Source organism: Chiloscyllium plagiosum, chromosome 4 (genome assembly GCF_004010195.1).
Source record: "Chiloscyllium plagiosum isolate BGI_BamShark_2017 chromosome 4, ASM401019v2, whole genome shotgun sequence".
Classification (NCBI taxonomy): Eukaryota; Metazoa; Chordata; class Chondrichthyes; order Orectolobiformes; family Hemiscylliidae; genus Chiloscyllium; species Chiloscyllium plagiosum.
Genome location: NC_057713.1, coordinates 57779556 through 57800125, shown reverse-complemented (window position 1 = coordinate 57800125; position 20570 = coordinate 57779556). Strand labels below are relative to the sequence as shown.

Sequence of the window (20570 nt, the reverse complement as noted above, 5' to 3'; positions counted from 1 at the left end):
CCTCATCCTAGATCCAAAGCCTCCAGGCACTGCCCTCTTGACCTGTCCATCTTCCTTCACACCTCTCACCTACCTTCACCTCTTCCCCTCCCCTCCCCCAACCCTACCCCTCCACATTCCTGATGAAGGGCTTATGCCCGAAAGCTCAACTCTTCTGCTCCTCGGATGCTGCCTGACCTGCTGTGCTTGTCCAACGCCACCATTTTTGACTGTGAGTCTCCTGCATCTGCAATCCTCACTTTCTCCATTTCCACTACCTGCACAGCTGAATGTTCCAGGGTTTAGATACTGTAGGAAGGATAAAGGAGGCGGAAGAAGACAGAGTGTGATGATTTTATAGGAGTGAAACCCCTGACCGGGGATAAAATTTCAGAAGGAAGGCACAAATTAAGGCATTTGGTGGTCTTTATTCAAGCAGTCACCAGATCATGCAAGAAGAGGGCAAAAGACCACCCCTGAAACCGGCCTTGACGTGAGGGCACAATTATGCCCCTCATCTTTGGCTCAGATCCAAACAGAGGTTGATGACACTCTTGACTTTCACAATGCAATGCAGTATTTTTATACTTTTGGTACAATAATTGCATACAAAATGGTCACTGTCCCTCTCCCTTATTCTTTACATCCAATCTTGTGAAACACCTAATCAATTGTGGACAATCCTATGGACAGCCCTCAGTTTCCCTAGATTTCATGATGTTTAACAGACATCGTAATCATCAGGTTTAGGGTGTAGGTTTGTTCGCTGAGCTGTAGGTTTGATATCCTGAAGTTTCATTACCTGGCTAGGTTACATCATCAGTGGCGACCTCAATGACATCACCACAAACCCCAGGAACCCCATCCAGGACAAACCTATAAATAGAAAGCAGGAGACAACAGCTTCGCTTCACTTGAAGGTTGCCACTGATGATGTTACCCAGCCAGGTAATGAAACGTCTGGATATCAAACCTACAGCTCAGCGAGCAAACCTACACCCTAAACTTTAACCGGAGTACAAACCTTGCAGTAATCATCAGGTTTTGGGATCTTTCCATGCATCCTATTAATTCTCATTCCAAAGTTACTGGTTATACTCCTTCAGACATCTCCCAGACTTGCTTATCTCTTAAGCAGTGCTTGAATTATTTATTCATTGTATTCATTTGATATCCCTATCAAATTCTGTAACTGTCTATATTTCCCACTATCCTAATTATGAAAGAGGCAAAAGACAGTTGGTTCTAACAAACTGCTGTAAGATTCATACTATTAATCCTATTATAGCATTAGTTAAATGTAAAGTTTTTATATCTACCCCTCCTGTTAGCATTCTTTAGCAAATGAGTTCTGAGCAATTTGTTTCTCTGTGTGCACTAGGCATTCCTTTAATAATAAAGGGAAAGTTATCTGAGACCAGTTAAATTTCACATCTATATTTGAGTCTTTTCACCTAATGCTTCACAGTGCGAAGAGTACCAGTAGTACTTCATAGTACTATGAAGAGCAGAGGAAAATCACCTATACAGTGTATTCAAAAAGAACGAGTAGCCATGAACAAAGTCTGCCAATTTCTCAGCAGCAAACACAAACAAGCAGAAAAAACACGTCCAGAAACCCTAGCCACTCTTCCCTACATCAAAGACATCTCGGAAATGACTGCCAGACTACTCAGGTCCCTTGGCATCATGGTAGCCCACAAACCCACCAACACACTAAAATAGCAGCTAATGAACTTGAAAGACCCTGTACAGACAACAAGCAAAACGAAAATCATTTACAAAATATCTTGCAAGAACTGTAACAAACACTACATTGGACATACAGGCAGATAACTAGCCACCAGGATACATGAACATCAACTAGCCACAAAAAGATGTGACCCACTATCATTAGGATCCTTTCATACAAATGACGAAGGACACCACTTCAACTGAGACAATGCATCCATCCCAGGACAAGCCAAACAGAGATACGCACGAGAATTCCTTGAAGCATGGCACTCTAACCGGAACGCTATCAACAAACACAGTGACTTGGATCCCATTTACCACCCCCTGAGAAAAAGAAAGGTAATTACATCACCATAGGAAGTGACATCACCAACCCAAGGAAACCCAAACACATAAACAGAAAACAGGCTACACCACCAATACTTCATCCAGAGCTCACTGAAGATGTTATCTAGTATGGTGATGAAACGTCTGAAAACAAACCTTCCAGTTCAGTAAGCAAACCTACATTCATAACACACTTACTTTTGCAAAGGGCTGTGTAACGAACCCTTGCGTAAAAAAAATCTAGTCGCTGATGCTTGGAGTGCTAGTTTCTTTGTTTTAGCCAGCGTTTCCACATGTTCTCCAGTACAGGTAATCAGAATACACTTACCTCTTTGAAACATTTTTGCAGGACCTTGAGATCATCTTCGGATAATCCAAAATTCAGATAATCGAGATTCCTCTGTAAACTGTTCACAGGTAAAGGGACGACTGGTAAGTGGGAGGTTTCCAAAAATGAGATAATGAGAGTTCAGAGGCAGTACATTCCTGTTAGAATGAAGGGTAAGCCTGGTAGGAATGGGAAACAATTGATGAATAACGATATTGAGGTTCTGATCAAGAATATGGAGGCATATGTTAAACATAGACAACTGGGGTCAAGCAAATCTAGAGTATAAGGGTTGTGGGGCAATCCTTAGAGGGAAATCAGGAAGGCAAAAACAGGATATGAGATAGTCTTGGCAGATAAGGTTAAGGATAATCCAAAGAGATTTTCCAAGCGCATAAAAGAGCAACTAAGGAGAGAATAGGGCCCCTTAAAGATTGACGAAGTCATCTATGTGTGGAACCACAGGAAATGGGAGAGATACTAAATGAATATCTCACCTCAGTATTTACTGTGGAGAAAGACATGGAGGTTAGGGAACTCCAGGAAATAAATATAGATGTCTTAAACAGTCCACATTACAGAAGAGGAGGTGCTGGAGGATCTTATCCCAGGATGCTGTAGGCAGCAAGGGAAGAAATTGCAGGGCCCCTACCAGAAATATCTGTACAACCATGGGTGAGGTGCCAGAGGACAGGAGGGTGGCTATTGTTGTGCCTTTATTTAAGAAAGACAGTAATGAGAAACCTGGAATCTATAGAATAGGGATTCTGACGTCAGTGGTGGGAAAGTTGTTGGAGGGGCTTCTGAGAGATAGGATTTACATACAATTGGAGAGGCAAGAACTGATTGGGTATAGTCAGTATTGCTTTGTGCATGGGAATCATGTCTCACAGACTTTGTTGAGTTTTTTAAGGATGTAACAAAAAAGATAGAGGAGGGCAGAGCAGTAGGCGGTGTTTACATGGAGGAGAAAGTGAGGTCTGCAGATGCTGAAGATCAGAGCTGAAAATGTGTTGCTGGAAAAGCGCAGCAGGTCAGGCAGCATCCAGAGAACAGGAGAATCGACGTTTCGGGCATAAGCCCTTCTTCAGGAATGAGGAAAGTTTGTCCAGCAGGCTAAGATAAAAGGTAGGGAGAAGGGACTTGGGGGAGGGGCGTCGGAAATGCGATAGGTGGAAAGAGGTCAAGGTGAGGGTGATAGGTCAGACTGGGGTGGGGGCAGAGAGGTCAGGAAGAAGATTGCATCGAACTCAGCACCGCCTTCCTAACGTGCAATCTTCTTCCTAACCTCTCCGCCCCCACCCCAGTCTGACCTATCACCCTCACCTTGACCTCTTTCCACCTATCGCATTTCCGACGCCCCTCCCCCAAGTCCCTCCTCCCTACCTTTTATCTTAGCCTGCTGGGCACACTTTCCTCATTCCTGATGAAGGCTTATGTCCGAAACGTCGATTCTCCTGTTCCCTGGGTGTTTACATGGACATTAGTATAGCCTTTGACAAGGTTCTGCATGGTAGACTGATTAGTAAATTTAGACTTTAGAGGTTTATAAAATCATGAGGGGTATAAATAAGATGAATAGTAAAGGTCATTTCCCTAGGGTAGGAGAGTTCAAAACGAGAGGGTATAATTTTAAGTCGAGAAGGAAAAGATATAAAAGAGACCTGAGGGGCAGTTTTTTCATACTGAGGATGGTTTTACATGGAACAAACTGCCAGAGGAAATGGTAGATGCAGGTAAGTTACAACATTTAACAGACATTGGACAGGTACGTTAATAGTAAAGGTTTAGAGAGATATAGGCAAATGGGACTTGTTTAGTTTGGAAAAACAGGCCAGCATGAAAGGTTGGACAAAAAGGTCTGCTCCTATCTTGAATGACTCTTTGATTCTTTTGCCTGTTTCTTATAGTCTTATGGAACCACAAATTCCACCCCATCTCCGCTCACAAGTTTATTCACAACACCACAGATCTCAAACACCAAGAGACAGAATACAGAAAAGGGATTGAGTGCTTAGTGTAAAGATGCTCTCCATCAACTTCAGAAAACAAAGGAGCCCGTTACTGACTTCAAGAAGTGGACTGATGGGAACACCTATGTCTGCATCCATTGTGCTGAGGTTGAGATGGTCAAAAGCATCAGGTTCCTGGGAGTGATGATCACACAACAATCTGTCCTCATTCACCCATGACTGTCAAGAAAGCATAAAATGTCACTACTTCCTCAGGAGGCTAAGGAAATTCAGCATGCCCACAAGGACACTTACAAATTTTTATTGAAGCACCATAGAAAGCACCCTATCTGGATACATCACAGAGTGTTTTGGCAACTTTTCTTCCAAAGAAGAAACTGCAGATCCCAGTTCATCACGCAAATCAGACTTTCACCCATTGACTCAATCTATAAATGTCATTGCCTCGGGAAAGCAATCAATATGAAGACCCATCTCACTCTGGTTCTTCTCTCTTCCACTATCTTCCATCAGGCATAAGATATAAAAGTTTGAATACATGTACGAAAGATTCACGAATAGCATCTTCTCTATTGTTATCAGACTTCTGAATGGACCTCTCAAATGTTAATGTTGATCTCTCTCCGCACCTTCTCTGTGGCTGTAATATTTGATTCTGACTCGATTCTGTTACTCTGCGCTTTGTATGATACGATCTGCCGGTACAGCACTCAAAAAAACATTTTCATTGTAACTTGGTACATGTAACACCAATAAATAAAACAATTAGACTCATAACAAGAAGAGGATGGAAGTGTGCACATTGTTCTCGTCCAAGTACAGAATGTGTTTTCTGGTTATAAAGATGACAAAACATGGTCACAATCAGATTTTAAACGGGTTTTTCTAGTAATCTCAACTATTGATTTATTTTCTTGAGCATAAAATAAAACTATTGCATCTTTATTAAATGTTAACCAGTCAGTAATATAGAAATATAAATGTTTACCTCTGCATATTCCCATAACACACACAATCATCCGTGGACTCTTTAGGAAAAAAATGAATAGAATTCTCTTTTGAGACAGATTTTCTGAAAGCTAAAACAGTTTTATCTATCTTTGAAGGATAAGGCTTAGAATGTTCCAAGATCTGATGCTCTAATATTCTGGCAAGTGTGGTCAAATCACAGTTGTCCATGAACTTTGCAGCTAACAACGTAATAATTCTTCAAACACACTATCAGGGTAAATTTAGACTGAATATGACAAAACAGTGTTATGTTCAAATTAGTGAGTGGGTGCTCAGCAAGCTCTCCTAGAACAGAGCTTCTGCTTGCCAGATTGCCCTCCAATTTATAAACACCAAAAAACTGCGGATGCTGGAAATCAGAAACAAAAATAGAAATTGTTGGGAAAACTCACCAGGCCTGGCCGCATCTGTGGAGAGAAAGCAGAATTAGCATTTCGGGCCCAGTGACTCCTCTTCAGAACACACCAGAAGTCTGGCAGCATATCGCCACAGATGTTGCCAGATCTGCTGAGTTTTCTAGCAACTTCTGGTTTTGCGTTCTCCAACTCTGTTTTTCGGCGATTTCCCTCCAGGTGAACCAAATAAAAAATATCGCTGTGTTTCCGGAGGCGCGAGAGCTGGCGGTTTCCCTGGTTACAGCACGGGGCGGGGTCGCCGATTTCCGTGGCCAAGTGATGGGCGTGGCTTCTGGTTACCGTGGTTACGCACACCGCTCGGCTTTCATCAGCTTTCAGGGACAGGGGGCCACGATGGTGAGAAGTAAGTGAGACTAGACGTGACCCTGGTCATGGCAAAATAGCAGCAACTGAAAAATTAAATTCCTGAGGCTGTCCAAACTGCCGGCCGACCTGTCCGTCCGTCAGCTCAGGGCTCCTTTCCCAGGGGTTAGCTGCGATTCGGTGCTGAGCTCGCCAGATGCAGTACAGTATTGGGTTTAGAGAGGAGGAAGGACGCAGCCAAAGTTCCCCAGGGTGAACGCTGTGACCGTTGGAGCTAGCAAAGGGCAATCGAATCAGGATTGTCACCAACCAATGCTCTGTCTGAGGGCAGAAAAGTCGTTGCCAAATATACAATCATCTTGTCCAGAGAGACAGCAAACTCAGTATGAGAATACCCCATTATACCTGTTGGCAAAAGAGAAAAAGTGCAAGTGTTATATTCTTAAATGATATCACGCTGATGGCTAAACACTGCTGAACGTTCTCTGTTTGCTGTGTAGTGTAAAAAACGTAATTTTCTTTGCTGAAACGGTCACCAGGTAGTTAAAAGTAAGTTTTATTTTGTGAACAGACCACTCTTAACCGTTTTACCTATTTGCCATCTTCCAGTCACTGAAAATTTGATTCGGCAACGAGCAGAACATAACAACTGCGAAATATTTTCACTGGAAGAAATATCCTTACATCAGCAAGAAATAGAGAGAATCGAACACATTGATAAATGGTGCCGAGATCTGAAAATTGTCTACCTTCAAAATAATTTGATTCCTAAAATAGGTAAGTCCAGTGAGATTGGCTGAGAATGTAGAATAGATAGAGTTAGTACCAGCTTTTTTTTTGAAGTAAGCTTGTCAAGGTTGTTTAATCACCATTTTAAATTAAGATGATGAATTCACCTGGTCTTCCTTTGGAAGCCATGAAGAGGATGTGCCAGTGTTGGACTAGAGTGGACAATGTTCCTTTGAAAGAGCAGCTATCTAAAGAATAAAACTAATAAGTAATTACTGTAACATCTATTTTATTAAGAACACCTACTTTCAGACAAGGTGTTTTTGACCATACAGTTTGGCTTCTGTATTTAAGGAATTCTCTGTTTTATATGACCTTATTTCCTGTACTGCAAATATAAAAAGTTGTAAAAATTGTAAGTTGAGATATATGGACTTTCAGATCCATTTTTATTTAATTTTGGTAATTGGATGAAATACCTAGATCAAAGGAAGAGGATGGTATAGTGGTAATACTACTGAATGAATAATCCAGAGGTGCAGACAATGCCCATGTTCAGATCCCATGGCAGTCAGGAAATCAGAAATTGAAATCATTAATGGTGACCATGAAAATATCATTAATTGTCTTAAAAACCCATCCATTAAGGGCAGGCTAGGCATTCTTCACAAGAGCAATTAGGGATCTTTGCCAGTAGTACCTGCTTCCCAGGAAAAGAATGAAGAAATGTAAGTAAAGCATTTTTTTTTGCAGAGAAGATTGTGATAGCAGTTTTGCAAGGGTTAATGCTTGAGGAAATTGTGACTTTGTCAATGATAATATGGAACAGGAAGAAAGTTAAATGGGCAGGTGGGATAGAAAGGTGTTTAAGACACCTGATAGAAAATATACTGTTTGAAAAAATAGAGGAATGTTAGGGACTTCAGTACAATGAAGCTTCATGTCGAGAGTGGTTGGGATGATAAATGTTAATAATGAGAGAGGGCGTAGAAAATAGGAGCAGGAGTGCTCCATTCAGCCTTTCAAGCTGGCTCCGCCATTCAATATGCTCCTGTCTGATCATTCAATTCAGTTTCCTGCTTCTCCTATTCCCTTTGAACCTTTTAGTCCTAGTAATTTTGACCAACTCCTTCTTGAAAACATACAATATTTTGGCTTAAATCACTTTCTGTGGCAGAGAATTCCACAGGCTCATCCCTCTATGGGTGAAGAAATTTCTTGTCTCAGTCCAAAATGGCCAACCCAATATCCTTAATCTGTGATCCCTGTTTCTGGACTTCCTGGTCATTTGGAACATCCTGCATTTACTCTTCCACGCCTGTTGGCAGTTTGTGTTTCTGAGGTTCTCCTCATCCCCATTCTTCTAAATTAAATTGAATATAGTCCTAACTGATCCATTCTCTGTTCTTGTGTTGGTCCTTCTATCCCAAGAATCAGTATAATAAACTTTCATTCCCTCCTTAGCCAGGATATCATTCCTCAGTACCAAAGGAACGTGCCCTAAGAGTGAGGAAAATTACCTTGATGAAGAAGTCCAAGAACCCATCTCATCTTGATGTTTTAAATGACAATAGGACAGAGTCAGAGTGGACTGTTAGTTTTTGGGTGGAGACTGTAAGAGTAGTTGTTTCCCTTGGGCTCCCTTCCCCTAAATTGGTTCCTAATTTAAACTGATTCTGCCATGTTAATCCCGTCAGAAGACTGTTAAGGGTCAGCAACATAGAAGTGTAATTATCAGGTATAAACCAGATCTGAAAACATCGGGTTTACTTCTCTAAAGGATTTTAGTGAACCAATGCCATCCATTGTGTTGCAGTTACTATTACTGAAACCAACATTTCAGTCTTAAATAACAGATGGGATGGCATGGTGAATCAGTGGTTAGCACTGCTGCCTCATAATGCAAGGGACCCGGGTTCAATTCCAGCCTTGAGCAACTGTCTGTGTGGAGTTTGCATGTTTAGATTACATTACAGCGTGGAAACAGATCCTTCGGCCCAACAAGTCCACACCGACCCGCCGAAGCGCAACCCACCCATACCCCTACATTTAACCCTTACCTAACACTATGGGCAATTAATGTGGCCAATTCACCTGACCTGCACATCTTTGGACTGTGGGAGGAAACCGGAGCACCCGGAGGAAACCCACGCAGACATGGGGAGAACGTGCAAACTCCACACAGTCAGTCACCTGAGGCGGGAATTTAACCTGGGTCACAGGCGCTGTGAGGCAGCAGTACTAACCACTGTGCCACCGTGCCGCCCACAAACCCACAGACATGTTCTGACCATGTCTGTGTGGGTTTCCTCCAGGTGCTCCAGTAGGGTAATGGGTCTAGGTGGGATACTCTTCAGAGGGTCGGTGTGGACTTGCTGGGCCAAAGGGTCTGTTTCCACGTTGTAGGGGTTCTAATTCTAAAAAACAAGTTCAAACTTTCAAGTTGTATTGTGGGATTTGAATTTGTTCTTTGGACAGTTAGTCTAGGCAGTTGTGATCATGTAGAATGGATACAACCTGATATCTGTGATGACAGCTACATCCATTTTAGCAGCACCAGATTATTAGAAGCAATTTAACTGGTCAAAAAAAACAGAAATTCAACAGTTGAGAAGGAGATATTGGGTCTTGTATTGTCTCTAATCACTTTGAAACATGTATCACCAACAACGTGGAAGAAACTTATTTATATGAATTATAGTCCTCTGAATTTTTTTGGAAAAGCTTTGGGGCAAGAACAGATGGTTGTTTTGGTTGAGCTTAAATCTCTGGCCATACAATTTAAAAATTATTCATGTACCTGAAAAAGAAAGTGTTACAGTGAATGTTTGATCAAGAGCAATTTTAGGGGGAGATCCAAGATGACGGCAACCCAGCAAGTCTGAGTCTGTAGTACTTCACCCAAAACTCGGGCAAAGTGGGCTACCTGCCTCCACCACACCTTCCAAACCATTCAAAATAACTTCTACCTAATTTACATGGTCATTCTGGATCTAGCTTGAGTAGTTTGGTGTAGTGCTAAAATGACTAAAGGAAAGAATGCCCGCAGCTCGCAGCAGACAGGAACCCCTCCCCCTCCAGCAGCAGCAGAGACATACGCGGCCGCCTCGGGAGACTTACCTACATTGGCGTGCCTGTTCTCTTTAATTAACAAGCTGCAGGAGAAGATCGATGGTTTCGTAGAGGAATCCAGGTCCAGACGGGAATCGTTCTCAGTTGCGCTGCAAAAGCACAACTGAGATATTGAAAAAAATCGAACATCACATTGGAAGGGCAGGGCTGAAGGCCGCAACCTCAGAAGCTGCTGCAGAATTGGCTGTGGGTCAGGTCTGGACTCTCAAATAACAAGTCCGGGCCTTAGAAGAACACATTGACGACCTCGAGAATGGGGGTCACCGAAAAAATATTCGTTTGCTTGGCCTTCCTGAATGGGAAGAGGAAGACCAGCTTGCAGTCTTCTTGGAGCAGTGGCTCCCGCAGATATTGAAGTTGGAGTCTGGGTCAGGCCAGGTGCGGGTAGAGTGGGCCCACCAGGTTGCTATACACAGGCCAGCGCCCCCACCCAGTCCTGTTCCAGCTTCAGTGTTACAGAGAGAAGCAAATGCTCCTGGAAGCCTCCAGAACTCTTGGGAAGGATCCCCAAGCCATGACATATAAGGGATCCAGGATTATGCTGTTCCAGGATTTCTCCCCAGCTTTGGTCTGCAAGAGGAGGGCATTTGATGAAACGAAGAAGCGTCTAAGGGACTTAAACATCCAGTATTCCTTGTGTTACCCAGCGACGCTGTGTTTTAGCCACGAAGGATCCGTCTATAACTTTGGATCGCTGGAGAAGGCCAAAGAATTTTTGGACTCTCTTGAATAGACTGTAAGAATTAATCCGTGTGATTAATGAGGCTGTTTTGCTCCCCGGTCTACCCTTTCTTTTTCTTCTTATTTCCTTTATTGTTTAATATCGTCTCCAGGAGGTAGGCAGGGGGACTTATTTGTTCTCCTCTTTATTTATATAAACCGGGTGGTTTAGTTGATTTGTGTGGGAGAGGGTGTTTGCTTTGTTCTTCCTCATTTCTTTCTTGGAGCGGGGCTTTCTTTTTCTGTTATCTTAGTTAGTGATTACCTGCTGAGATTGTAATTTTATAGTTTTATATGCCTATACTTGGTATTACCTTTACTAAATGTATCTAGGTGTTGGTGTGGGTGGGGGGAGTGGGGAGCTCACTTTCAACTTTAGCTTTATATCACACTGGAATTTCTTTATTTTACTATGTGGTGCCTGGGTTGAGGGTGAGGTGCTGGTTGGGAGAGGATACGATGGGTTTACTGACAGGAAGTGATGCCCTCTGGGTGCAAGGGGGGAAAATCTCCTTTTAAATATGTTTTATATTTTTCTTATTTAGGGTTGAGGGTGAGGTGCTGGTTGGGAGAGGATACGACGGGTTTACTGACAGGAAGTGATGCCCTCTGGGAGCAAGGGGGGAAAATCTCCTTTTAAATGTGTTTTATATTTTTCTTATTTAGAAATAGTTTTTCACTATATTGGCGCAAATGCATTAAAGAATTTCTATTTTTGTGAATTTTCTACAGTCTATGCTCGGGGTATTTTGGGTGGGGTTCTTCCTCCCGGGGGTCTCGGACTTGCCTGGACGATCATGGTTAGTCATTCGATTAAGTGGTGACCCTGGAATATCAAGGAGAGTAATTCACCAATCAAAAGGAAGAAAATACTATCAAACCTCAAAAAAGAAAGGGTTGATATAGCTGTCTTACAGGAGACACATTTACTGGATAAAGAGCACTTGAAATTACAACAGGGAGGATTTGATCAGGCCTTCTTTTCATCTTTTAGTTCAAAAAGTAGGGGAGTAGTCATTCTCATTTCGGAAGAACCTTCCTTTCAAAATCTTAAGTCAGATAAAGGATTAATCTGATGGTATATACTGATTAAAGCCCTTTTTTGGTCCCTCTACCTTTCAGAATTCTACACTATCCTGCAAAATAGGTAATATAATAATCTCTGATCATGCTGCGGTGTACATGGAAACAAAGACTAGGGACAGTGAAACAACCCCCCAACATTGACATATGAATTCTTTTTTAATGAAGGATAGTAAATTCGTAAAATATTTTTCTCAAGAATTCAAAATCTTTTTGGAAATTAACTCCAGTACTGCCAGTAACTCATCAGTGATGTGGGAGACCATTAGGGCCTATGCACGGGGTCTGATTATTTCATACTCGGCGACCCAAAAAAAACAAAAGGGAGAACAACAGCGTCTACTCAAGGCTCGCTTGAAGGCAGCTGAGATAGCTTTTGTTGATAGACCCTCTGTTGCTAAATTACGAAGGATTATAGCTCTTAGGACAGCCCTGAATACTGTGCTTACCCAAACGGCAAAGAGGGAATTATTATTTTTGCAAAGCAAAGATTATATGAGTATGGCGATAAGCCTGGTAGATACCTAGCGTATCTTGCAAGGAAAAAAAGGCTCCTCAAGCTATCACGTCCATTAGGGAAAGTGCTGATACTTTGACTCATGATCATAAAAGGATCAACACAATCTTCAGCGAGTTTTACTCTGATTTGTATAAATCGCAGGATTGTGAAGACAGAGCTAGGAAAATGGAGTCCTTTTTTAAAAGCCTGGCTTTTCCGGACTTAACCCCGGAACAGGTGTTGATTTTGAATGCTCCCCTGACAACCCAAGGAGTACTTGACGCAATCAAACAGCTTCAGAGCGGTAAAGCACCTGGCCCAGATGGATTCCAGGTCAAATTATACAAAGAGTTTACAGGAGTACTAGCTGGCCCACTTATAGACATGTATAATTACTCATATGGTCAGGGCTGCCTCCCCCCTTCGTTGAGAGAGGTGAATATCTCTCTCATTCTTAAAAAAGGAAAGGCCCCAGAAGATTGTGCATCATATAGATCAATATCTCTGTTAAATGTAGGTCTTAAAATGCTTTCTAAAACATTAGCATTGAGGTTGGAGAGGATTTTACCACACATCATAAAAGAGGACCAGACAGGGTTTATCAAGGGCCTTAGATCATCTAATAATATTAGAAGGGTTTTAAATGTGATTCAAGTCTGTCTTCAGGAAAGAATACCAGGAATAGTAGTCTCGTTGGATGCGGAGAAGGCATTTGACCAGGTTGAATGGTCATACCTGTTTTACACACTGGAAAAGTTCGGTGTCAAAAAGGTATTCGCTAAATGGGTCTCAATATTGTATAATGACCCCAAAGCAGCCGTGATTACCAATGGCTTAGGCTCGGATAGCTTCAGTGTGGGTAGGGGCTGTCGTCATGGTTGTCCTCTCTCACCGTTGTTATATATTGAGCTACTAGTGGAAACTATATGGACTGATTCTAATATAATAGTTCCGAGGGTTGGTACAGGTAAACATAAAATTACCCTATATGCAGATGATGTTCTCCTTTTTCTCAGTAATCCTTTGATGTCCGTGTCCCGCTTGATCCAAGTAATTAATTTATTTAGTGTGTTTTCAAGTTGCAAATTAATTTCACAAAATCGGAGGCCATGCCAATGGGCGGTCTCGCTAGTATATCCACTTATTGGATGGATCTCACTTTCCCTTTTGGTGGTCCCTGGAGGGTTTCTTATAGTTAGGTATTTTTATCACCCCAATATTTGGCCAGTTGTATAAAGCCAATTTTGGACATCTACTGGAGAGGATAAGGCAGGATCTTCAACATTGGGGGGATCTTCCAATATCTTGATTAGGCAGAATAGCTCGAATTAAAATGAATATCTCATCCCGTCTCCTATACCCTATGAGAATGCTCCCTGTGATGCTACCGAGGACGGCATTGTGCAAACTATATGTTTGGCTTGGTTCTTTCATTTGGAACCATAGACGGCCCCTTACTAAATTAAGGAAGCTGCAGCTTCTACCAGCAAGGGGAGGGCTGGATTTTCCAGACTTTAGGAAGTATCAGCTGAGTCCTCTATTAAGCTACATAGCTGATTGGGTTTTGTGTGACCCGCAATCAATCTGGATGGACATTGAGGCCTCTCAAGCAAAGTACCCCCTTATTAATCTTCTATTTTTAGACAAAATGAAAGCCATTATGGACCATTGTAAAAACCATATCGTATTAAACACAATTAAAGCCTGGAGGATAATGCAAAACGAGGGCAACTCACAAAAAAACCTGCCCTTATACTCCTATAGTGGGAGCATGGGGTTTGAAACCGGGGCTCACAGACGCCACATTTAAATCCTGGAGGTCCGGGGTATTTCTTGCATAGGGGATCTGTTCGATGGGGAGGTTATGATGTCTTTTGAACAGCTACACCAGAAATTTGGGCTACCTAATGGAGACCTCTTTCGGTACTTTCAAATTCAAGATTACTTACAGAAGAAGATTGCTCTTATAAATCAGATAGGGAACGAAGCGTGTTGTGGCCAATGGGTTTACCCTCAGTCAGCACTCTCTATCATTCACTACATAACCTGGTATCGGAAGACATGGAAAGATTGTTTAAAACATGGAATTGGGAATTGGTGTTGGAAATCTCTTCAGAAATGTGGGACGACATTTGGGAAAATGCCAGAAAGATCTCTATATGTAACAGAACACAAGCTACTCAATTAGATACTCCATAGGACTCATATAGTACCGGAATGATTGGCAAAATTTAGGGCAGGAGCATCTCCAACGTGTCCTAAATGTAAAATAGAGGTCGGCACTCACACACTGCTTATGGACATGTCACGAGATCCACAAATAGTGGGTCAGAGTAGAGAATGATTTGACAGAAATCTTGGGAGCACATATTAGGGTGGATCCAGTATCTATTCTCCTGGGCTTTTCCTGCCTGCCCTCCCTGGATTTGCACAGAAATAAATTATTCTCCATTCTTTCCTTTTGTGCAAGGAAAAATATCTTAGTAAATTGGGTAGCTGAGGGCCCTCCAGAACTTTTGAATTGGTATAGGTTGGTCATGGAATGTATTCCCCTTGACTTCCTTACAAATATGGTGCACCAAAAAACTGAATTATTTTATAAAATATGGCAGCCCTTTCTGAACTATATAGATACAGATATCTCGGCCATTTTGTCAAGGGCTTTTATCTAGTTTTGGTAGTGGGTCTGGCTAGTCTGGGGCTCCCCTGGGGGGAGGAATCCCATACAAATACGGATTTCATTATGACTTGATGTTAATTCGTTCTGAGCATGTACCTCATTATTTCATTATTATGTTATTCATTTTTTATTTCCTTTTAAGTAATGTACGATATTTTATTATACGTTCTGGTTAGTTATAGGTTAGATTAGTAGTTAGGTGAGTGTTTGTTTTTTTTCTCTTTATCTTTTCTCTTTGTTTGCTATGTTTTGGCTATTATTTATTTAATATCTAATTGTATATTAATGTTTGTATTTATGTGTATTATTTTGTAAGTTTGTAGTAATATGTTATAAATTTTTTTTATTTTCCTTCAATAAGAATATCTATCAAAAAAAGAGCACACATAAAAGAAACTGTGCCATGATGCAAACAGACTTGTGAAATATATTTGCAGTGAAACGTATTGTATGTTTAATGGCAATTTGTTATTATTGCTGGTAGAGCTTAGAAATGATATTGAAAAGGACAGGATCTGGAAAAAGTACATTTGACTTACCTATAAACTTGATGGGAAAGGTCCTTAATGGTGCCATCAAGCTACTTTTGCTGATAGACATTGAAATTCACCACTCAGAATATAGTCTGTAACTTTGTTACCCTCAGTGCTTCCTCCAAGTGGTGTCCAACATGGAGAAGTACAAATTTATCAGTTGAGAAGAGGCAGTGGGTGATAATCAATAAGAGGTTCCTTGCTCATGTTTGATCTGTTAGACCTTCTGAGGTTCAGAGACAATGATGAAAGAACTCTCAGGGCAATGTCCTTATGTCTGTATGCCACTGTTCTGCCAACTGTAATGGGTCTGTCCTAATGGTAGAACAGCATATACCCAGAAATGATGATGGTGATGTTTAAGACATTATCTGTAAGGTATGATTCTATGAATATGACTATTCGGACTGTTACTTGATTAGTCCATTGGACAGTGCACACACTTTTGGAACAAAACCCCTGATTTCAGTGAGGGAATATCAAAGGGTTATGTTTGTTATTGTTGTTTTCAATACCTAGTGCCAACCAGGCTCATTCCTGTTCTTAGGCTTTGTAGTGGTTAGATACAATTAAATAGTTTACTAGGCCATTTCAGAGAGCATCTTAGGTTCATCCCCATTGCTGCACATCTGGAGGCACATGTCATACCAAGTTAGACCTAAAGGATATATATGAACTTGATTACTCTTTACAACAATGGGTTCACGCTGCACTTTTTAAAAAAAATTACAGATTTATTAATTGAGTTCACCAGATAGACCTTTTCAAACCCTGAACTTTATGACACTCCAGAGAAACATCTTGAGACTCTTCTGTTACACTAAGTATTAGTTGTTACTGTACTATCACTATCCTGAATATGTCTGAACTTAGAAAATAACCAAGCCAGGTCTGATTCATACTTGGCTGCAATTCTTGCGGACATTAGATACTGCTGAAAGCTTTTTAATTTGCTATCATAGGATAATCAGTTATATGCGAATTTACAATTTATTGTGAGTCTTTTTGGAATTGTTGGGAAGGAATTTGAAGAAAATTTACTGACTGTGTTGATTTTTCTGTGACTATTTCTTGACAATATTTTATATGCAGTTATGTTTCTACCATGACTGTCTGAGGTTTAAGATTTCATTTATGCTAATGTGTTGTTTTCTGCCTATTTCACCCATGAAAATATTCAATTTGAATTCTGAAATATTTGAATGTTTCTCCCCAAAGGAGTTAGACTGAAGCTTTACATAATCGTTTAATTGCTCAGAAGAATTTGTTTTAAATTGTTCTTATATTTGTCATTTTGCCACTAGAGGGTGATCATGTCTTTTGCGCAGCTCTTTCTGCCAATTTTTATTGTAGATACTTTTACAGTCAACCTGTTCAGGGATATACAGCACGGAAACCAAGCCTTCAGTCTGACTCATCGGTACAGACCAAACATCCCAATCTGACCTAGTCTCATTTGCCAGCATTTGGCCCATTTCCCTCTAAACCCTTTATATTCATATACCCATCCAGATGTGTTTTAAATGTTGTAATTGTACTAGCTTCCACTACTTCCTCCAGCAGTGTTTTCCATACATGCACCACCCTCCGTGAAAAAGTTACTCCTCAGGTCCTTTTTAAATCTTTCCCTTCTCACCTTAAAATTGTGCCATCTAATTTTGGACTCCCTCACTCCCCTAAAAGAAAGACTTTGGATATTCATTCTATCCATGCCCTCATGATTTTATAAACCTCTATAAGTTCACCCCTCAACCTCTGACCCACGAAGGAAAAAGCCCCACCCTATTCAGCCTCTCCCAATAACTCAGATCCTCCAATTCCGACAACATTTTTGTAAATCGTTTTTGCATTCTTTCTAGTTTTAACAATATCCTTTCCTTAGAAGGCCAACCAAAATTGTACACAGTATTCTAGATGTGGCCTCACCCAGTAAGATGTATGGCCCAACATGATGTCCCAACTCCTATACTCAGTGTTCTGAACAATGATGGAACTCCTTTGGGGAGAAACATTCAAATATTTCAGAATTCACATTGAATACTAAAATTAAACCAGAAGCTCCCAAAACAGTAGTTACTAATCCATTTTAAGACCACAGGTGGGAGTCCTCATGGCATTTAAATAGACTCACATAGGTGTAGTGAGCCGAATTCTTCAACTTTCTACCCAAACCTGCCATAAGTTGTTACTTCCACTGTGTAAATGGAAACTTTAGGTTCTTGCAGCACTATGATATTGTCCCTACTCTTAGCTGGGAGATCTGGGTTCAAGTGCCACCTGCCTCAGAAGTTGATGAAATGACCGAACAGGTTGATTAGAACAATTGTAAATGGTGGCATGAGCATCATTTAGATGCTGTTTGCAGACACTGTATTGAGGAGGTAATTTTATTTACTGCAGTTTACTGCAGTTGGTTTTACTCTATGTAAACTATCTGATTTTTAGAGGTTTTATAAGACCAATGTCACTATTTTTACTAGTACTGCAAAGTGTATCACAGTGAGTCAGGAATATGGGTTTCCCAATTGAACTATTTGTTATACAAAGAAGGATGAAAGTACAAATAAGAAAATATTAGAGGCAACTAAAGTGTAATTTCACAGAAATTGTTACCTGTGCTAAGTGCCCACCTGCTATGGCGGGATGTGAAACCAAGTCTCTAGAACTTTAAGCAAAAGAAAAACGAAAGAACTAAGGATGCTGAAAATCGGAAACAAAAACAGAAATTGCTGGAGAAGCTCAGCAAGTCCGGGAGCATGTATGGAGAGAAAGCAGAGTTAATGTTTTGGGTCTAGTGCTTTCTCTCCACAGATGCTGTCAGACCTGAATTTTTTCCAACAATTTCTGTTGATGCCGCAGAACTTTAGAGCAGTTTCTGACTTAATAGTTTAATGATAATACCATTAGGCCATCGTTTTCCCCAAATATCATCAGATGCTATCTAGAAATTAGTCCTGACTGTGACTGACACTAAAAATACTGTTGTAGAACAGTCAGCAGATGCATTCAAGGTAAATGCAGCTGGTCATACTTACACCTTCTTAGTCAATGAATACTTCTTTCACAGTGCAGAATATACAAATTTGAATTAGGTATCTGCTGATGTCCATAAAACCGTTATTGATTATCAGGAAAGAGTCATCTAGCTCACTAATGTCCTTCAGGGAAGGAAATCTGTCATCTTCAAGTTGTCTGGCGTTTATTTAGCAATGTGATTGACTGTCCAGTGCCCTCTTAAATGGCCTAGCAAGCAACTCAATTATATCAATTGCTACAAAGTCTCAACTAAGTAATTGGGTATGAACACAGGAGATATGGTTAGTGAGTTTGCAGATGACACCAAAATTGGAGATGTAGTGGACAGTGAAGACGGTTACCTCAGAATGCAACAGGATCTTGATCAGATGGGCCAATGGGCTGAGGAGTGGCAGATGGAGTTTAATTTAGATAAATATGAGGTGCTACATTTTGGAAAGGCAAATTAAGGCAAGACTTATACACTTAATGGCAAGGTCTTGGGGAGTGTTGCTGAACAAAGAGACCTTGGAGCTTAGGTTCATATGTTCATTGAAAATGGAGTCACAGGTAGATAGGACAATGAAGGAGGCGTTTGGTATGTTTGCCTTTTTTGGTTGGTGCATTGAGTATAGGAGTTGGGAAGTCATGTTACGGTTGTACAGGACATTGGTTAGACCACTTTTGGAATACTGTGTGTAATTCTGGCCTTCCTGCTATCGGAAGGATGTTGTGGAGCTTGACAGGGTTCAGAAAAGATTCATAAGATGTCACCAGGGTTTGAGGGTTTGAACTACAGGGAGAGGCTGAATAGGCTAGGGCTATTTTCCCTGGAGCATCGGAGGCTTGAGGGGTGACCTTATAGAGGCTTATAAAATCATAAGGGGCATGGATGGGGTAAATAGCCAAGGTCTTTTTCCCAGGATGGGGAGACCAGAGCTAGAGGGCTTAGGTTTAAGGTGAGAGGGGAAAGATATAAAAGGGACCCCAGAGGCAACGTTTTCACACAGAAGGTGGCACATGAGTGGAATCAGCTGCCAAAGGAAGTGGTGGAAGCTGATACAATTACAATATTTAAAAAGCATCTGAATGGGTATATGAATAAGAGGGGTTTAGAGGGATCTGGGCCAAATATTGGCATATGGGCCAAATATTGACAAATGGGACTAGATTTATTTAAGCTATGTGGTCAGCATGGACGAGTTGGACTGTAGGGTCTGCTTCCATGCTATACATCTCTATGACCTTTAATTAACCCAGTCGGACCATCTGGCTTTGACCTCGGTACTGAAAAAAACAAGGACAAAAACAGCCTTGTCAACTTTGTAAGTATGTCCCAAGTTTGAGATTCCCCTAAAATCGAAACATCCTCTTACATCTGCCTTGTTAGGTCCCCTCACAATCTTGTATGTTTCATTAAGATCACTGTTCAAATAACTAAAGGCCTAACTTGTGTAGCTGTTCATGATAATCCCAGAAATCAGCCTAGTAAATATCTATTGAACAGACACCAATGCCAGCATATTCTTCCTTAAGTACAGGGACCAAAACTGTGCACAGTACTCCTGGTGTGGCCTTACCATCACCTTGTCCAGATGTCACAAGGCTTCCTTATTTTTAAACTCCAACAACTGGCAATAAAGACCCCAATTCCAGTTGTCTTCTTAATTATTTGCTGCGTCTACATGCTAATGTTTTATGTTTGGTGTGCACAGATCTCTCTGTGCTGCACTTTTTTTAGAATGTCTTTCCATTTTAACATCTGGCATTTGATTCTTCCTAACAAAGTGCATGACCTCACATTTCCTGACAGTAAACTCCATCTGTTCCGTTTTTACCCACTCTGTCCACCTTTTTGTATCCCCTTACCGAATTCTTATGTCCATATAACAACACAGAAAATAACATTAGAAAAACATTACACTCTGCCCCCTCTCCTCCAAGTCATAAATAAAATTGAGGCCCTAATGACCTTCTGGCACTCCACTAGTTGCATCTTTCTTACCTGAAAATGCCTATCATTCTGACTGCCTGTACTCCATGTGTTAAACCATCCTCCATCTACATTAATACATTACACCCAATACCCACTCTTGTGGCACCTCATT

General features: G+C 41.1%; 1 protein-coding gene across 1 annotated transcript in view; it reads left to right on the top strand.

Annotated features, from left to right (window-relative positions):
* The first annotated feature begins 6006 nt into the window (after nucleotides 1-6006).
* dnaaf11 (dynein axonemal assembly factor 11) overlaps nucleotides 6007-20570 on the top strand; it is a 75140-nt gene continuing 60576 nt past the window's right edge. Inside the window, exons 1-2 of the mRNA XM_043689401.1 lie at nucleotides 6007-6111; nucleotides 6681-6848. Of these exons, the coding sequence (XP_043545336.1) occupies nucleotides 6027-6111; nucleotides 6681-6848 (253 nt within the window). The 5' untranslated portion in view covers nucleotides 6007-6026. The remainder of the gene's footprint in view (nucleotides 6112-6680; nucleotides 6849-20570) is intronic.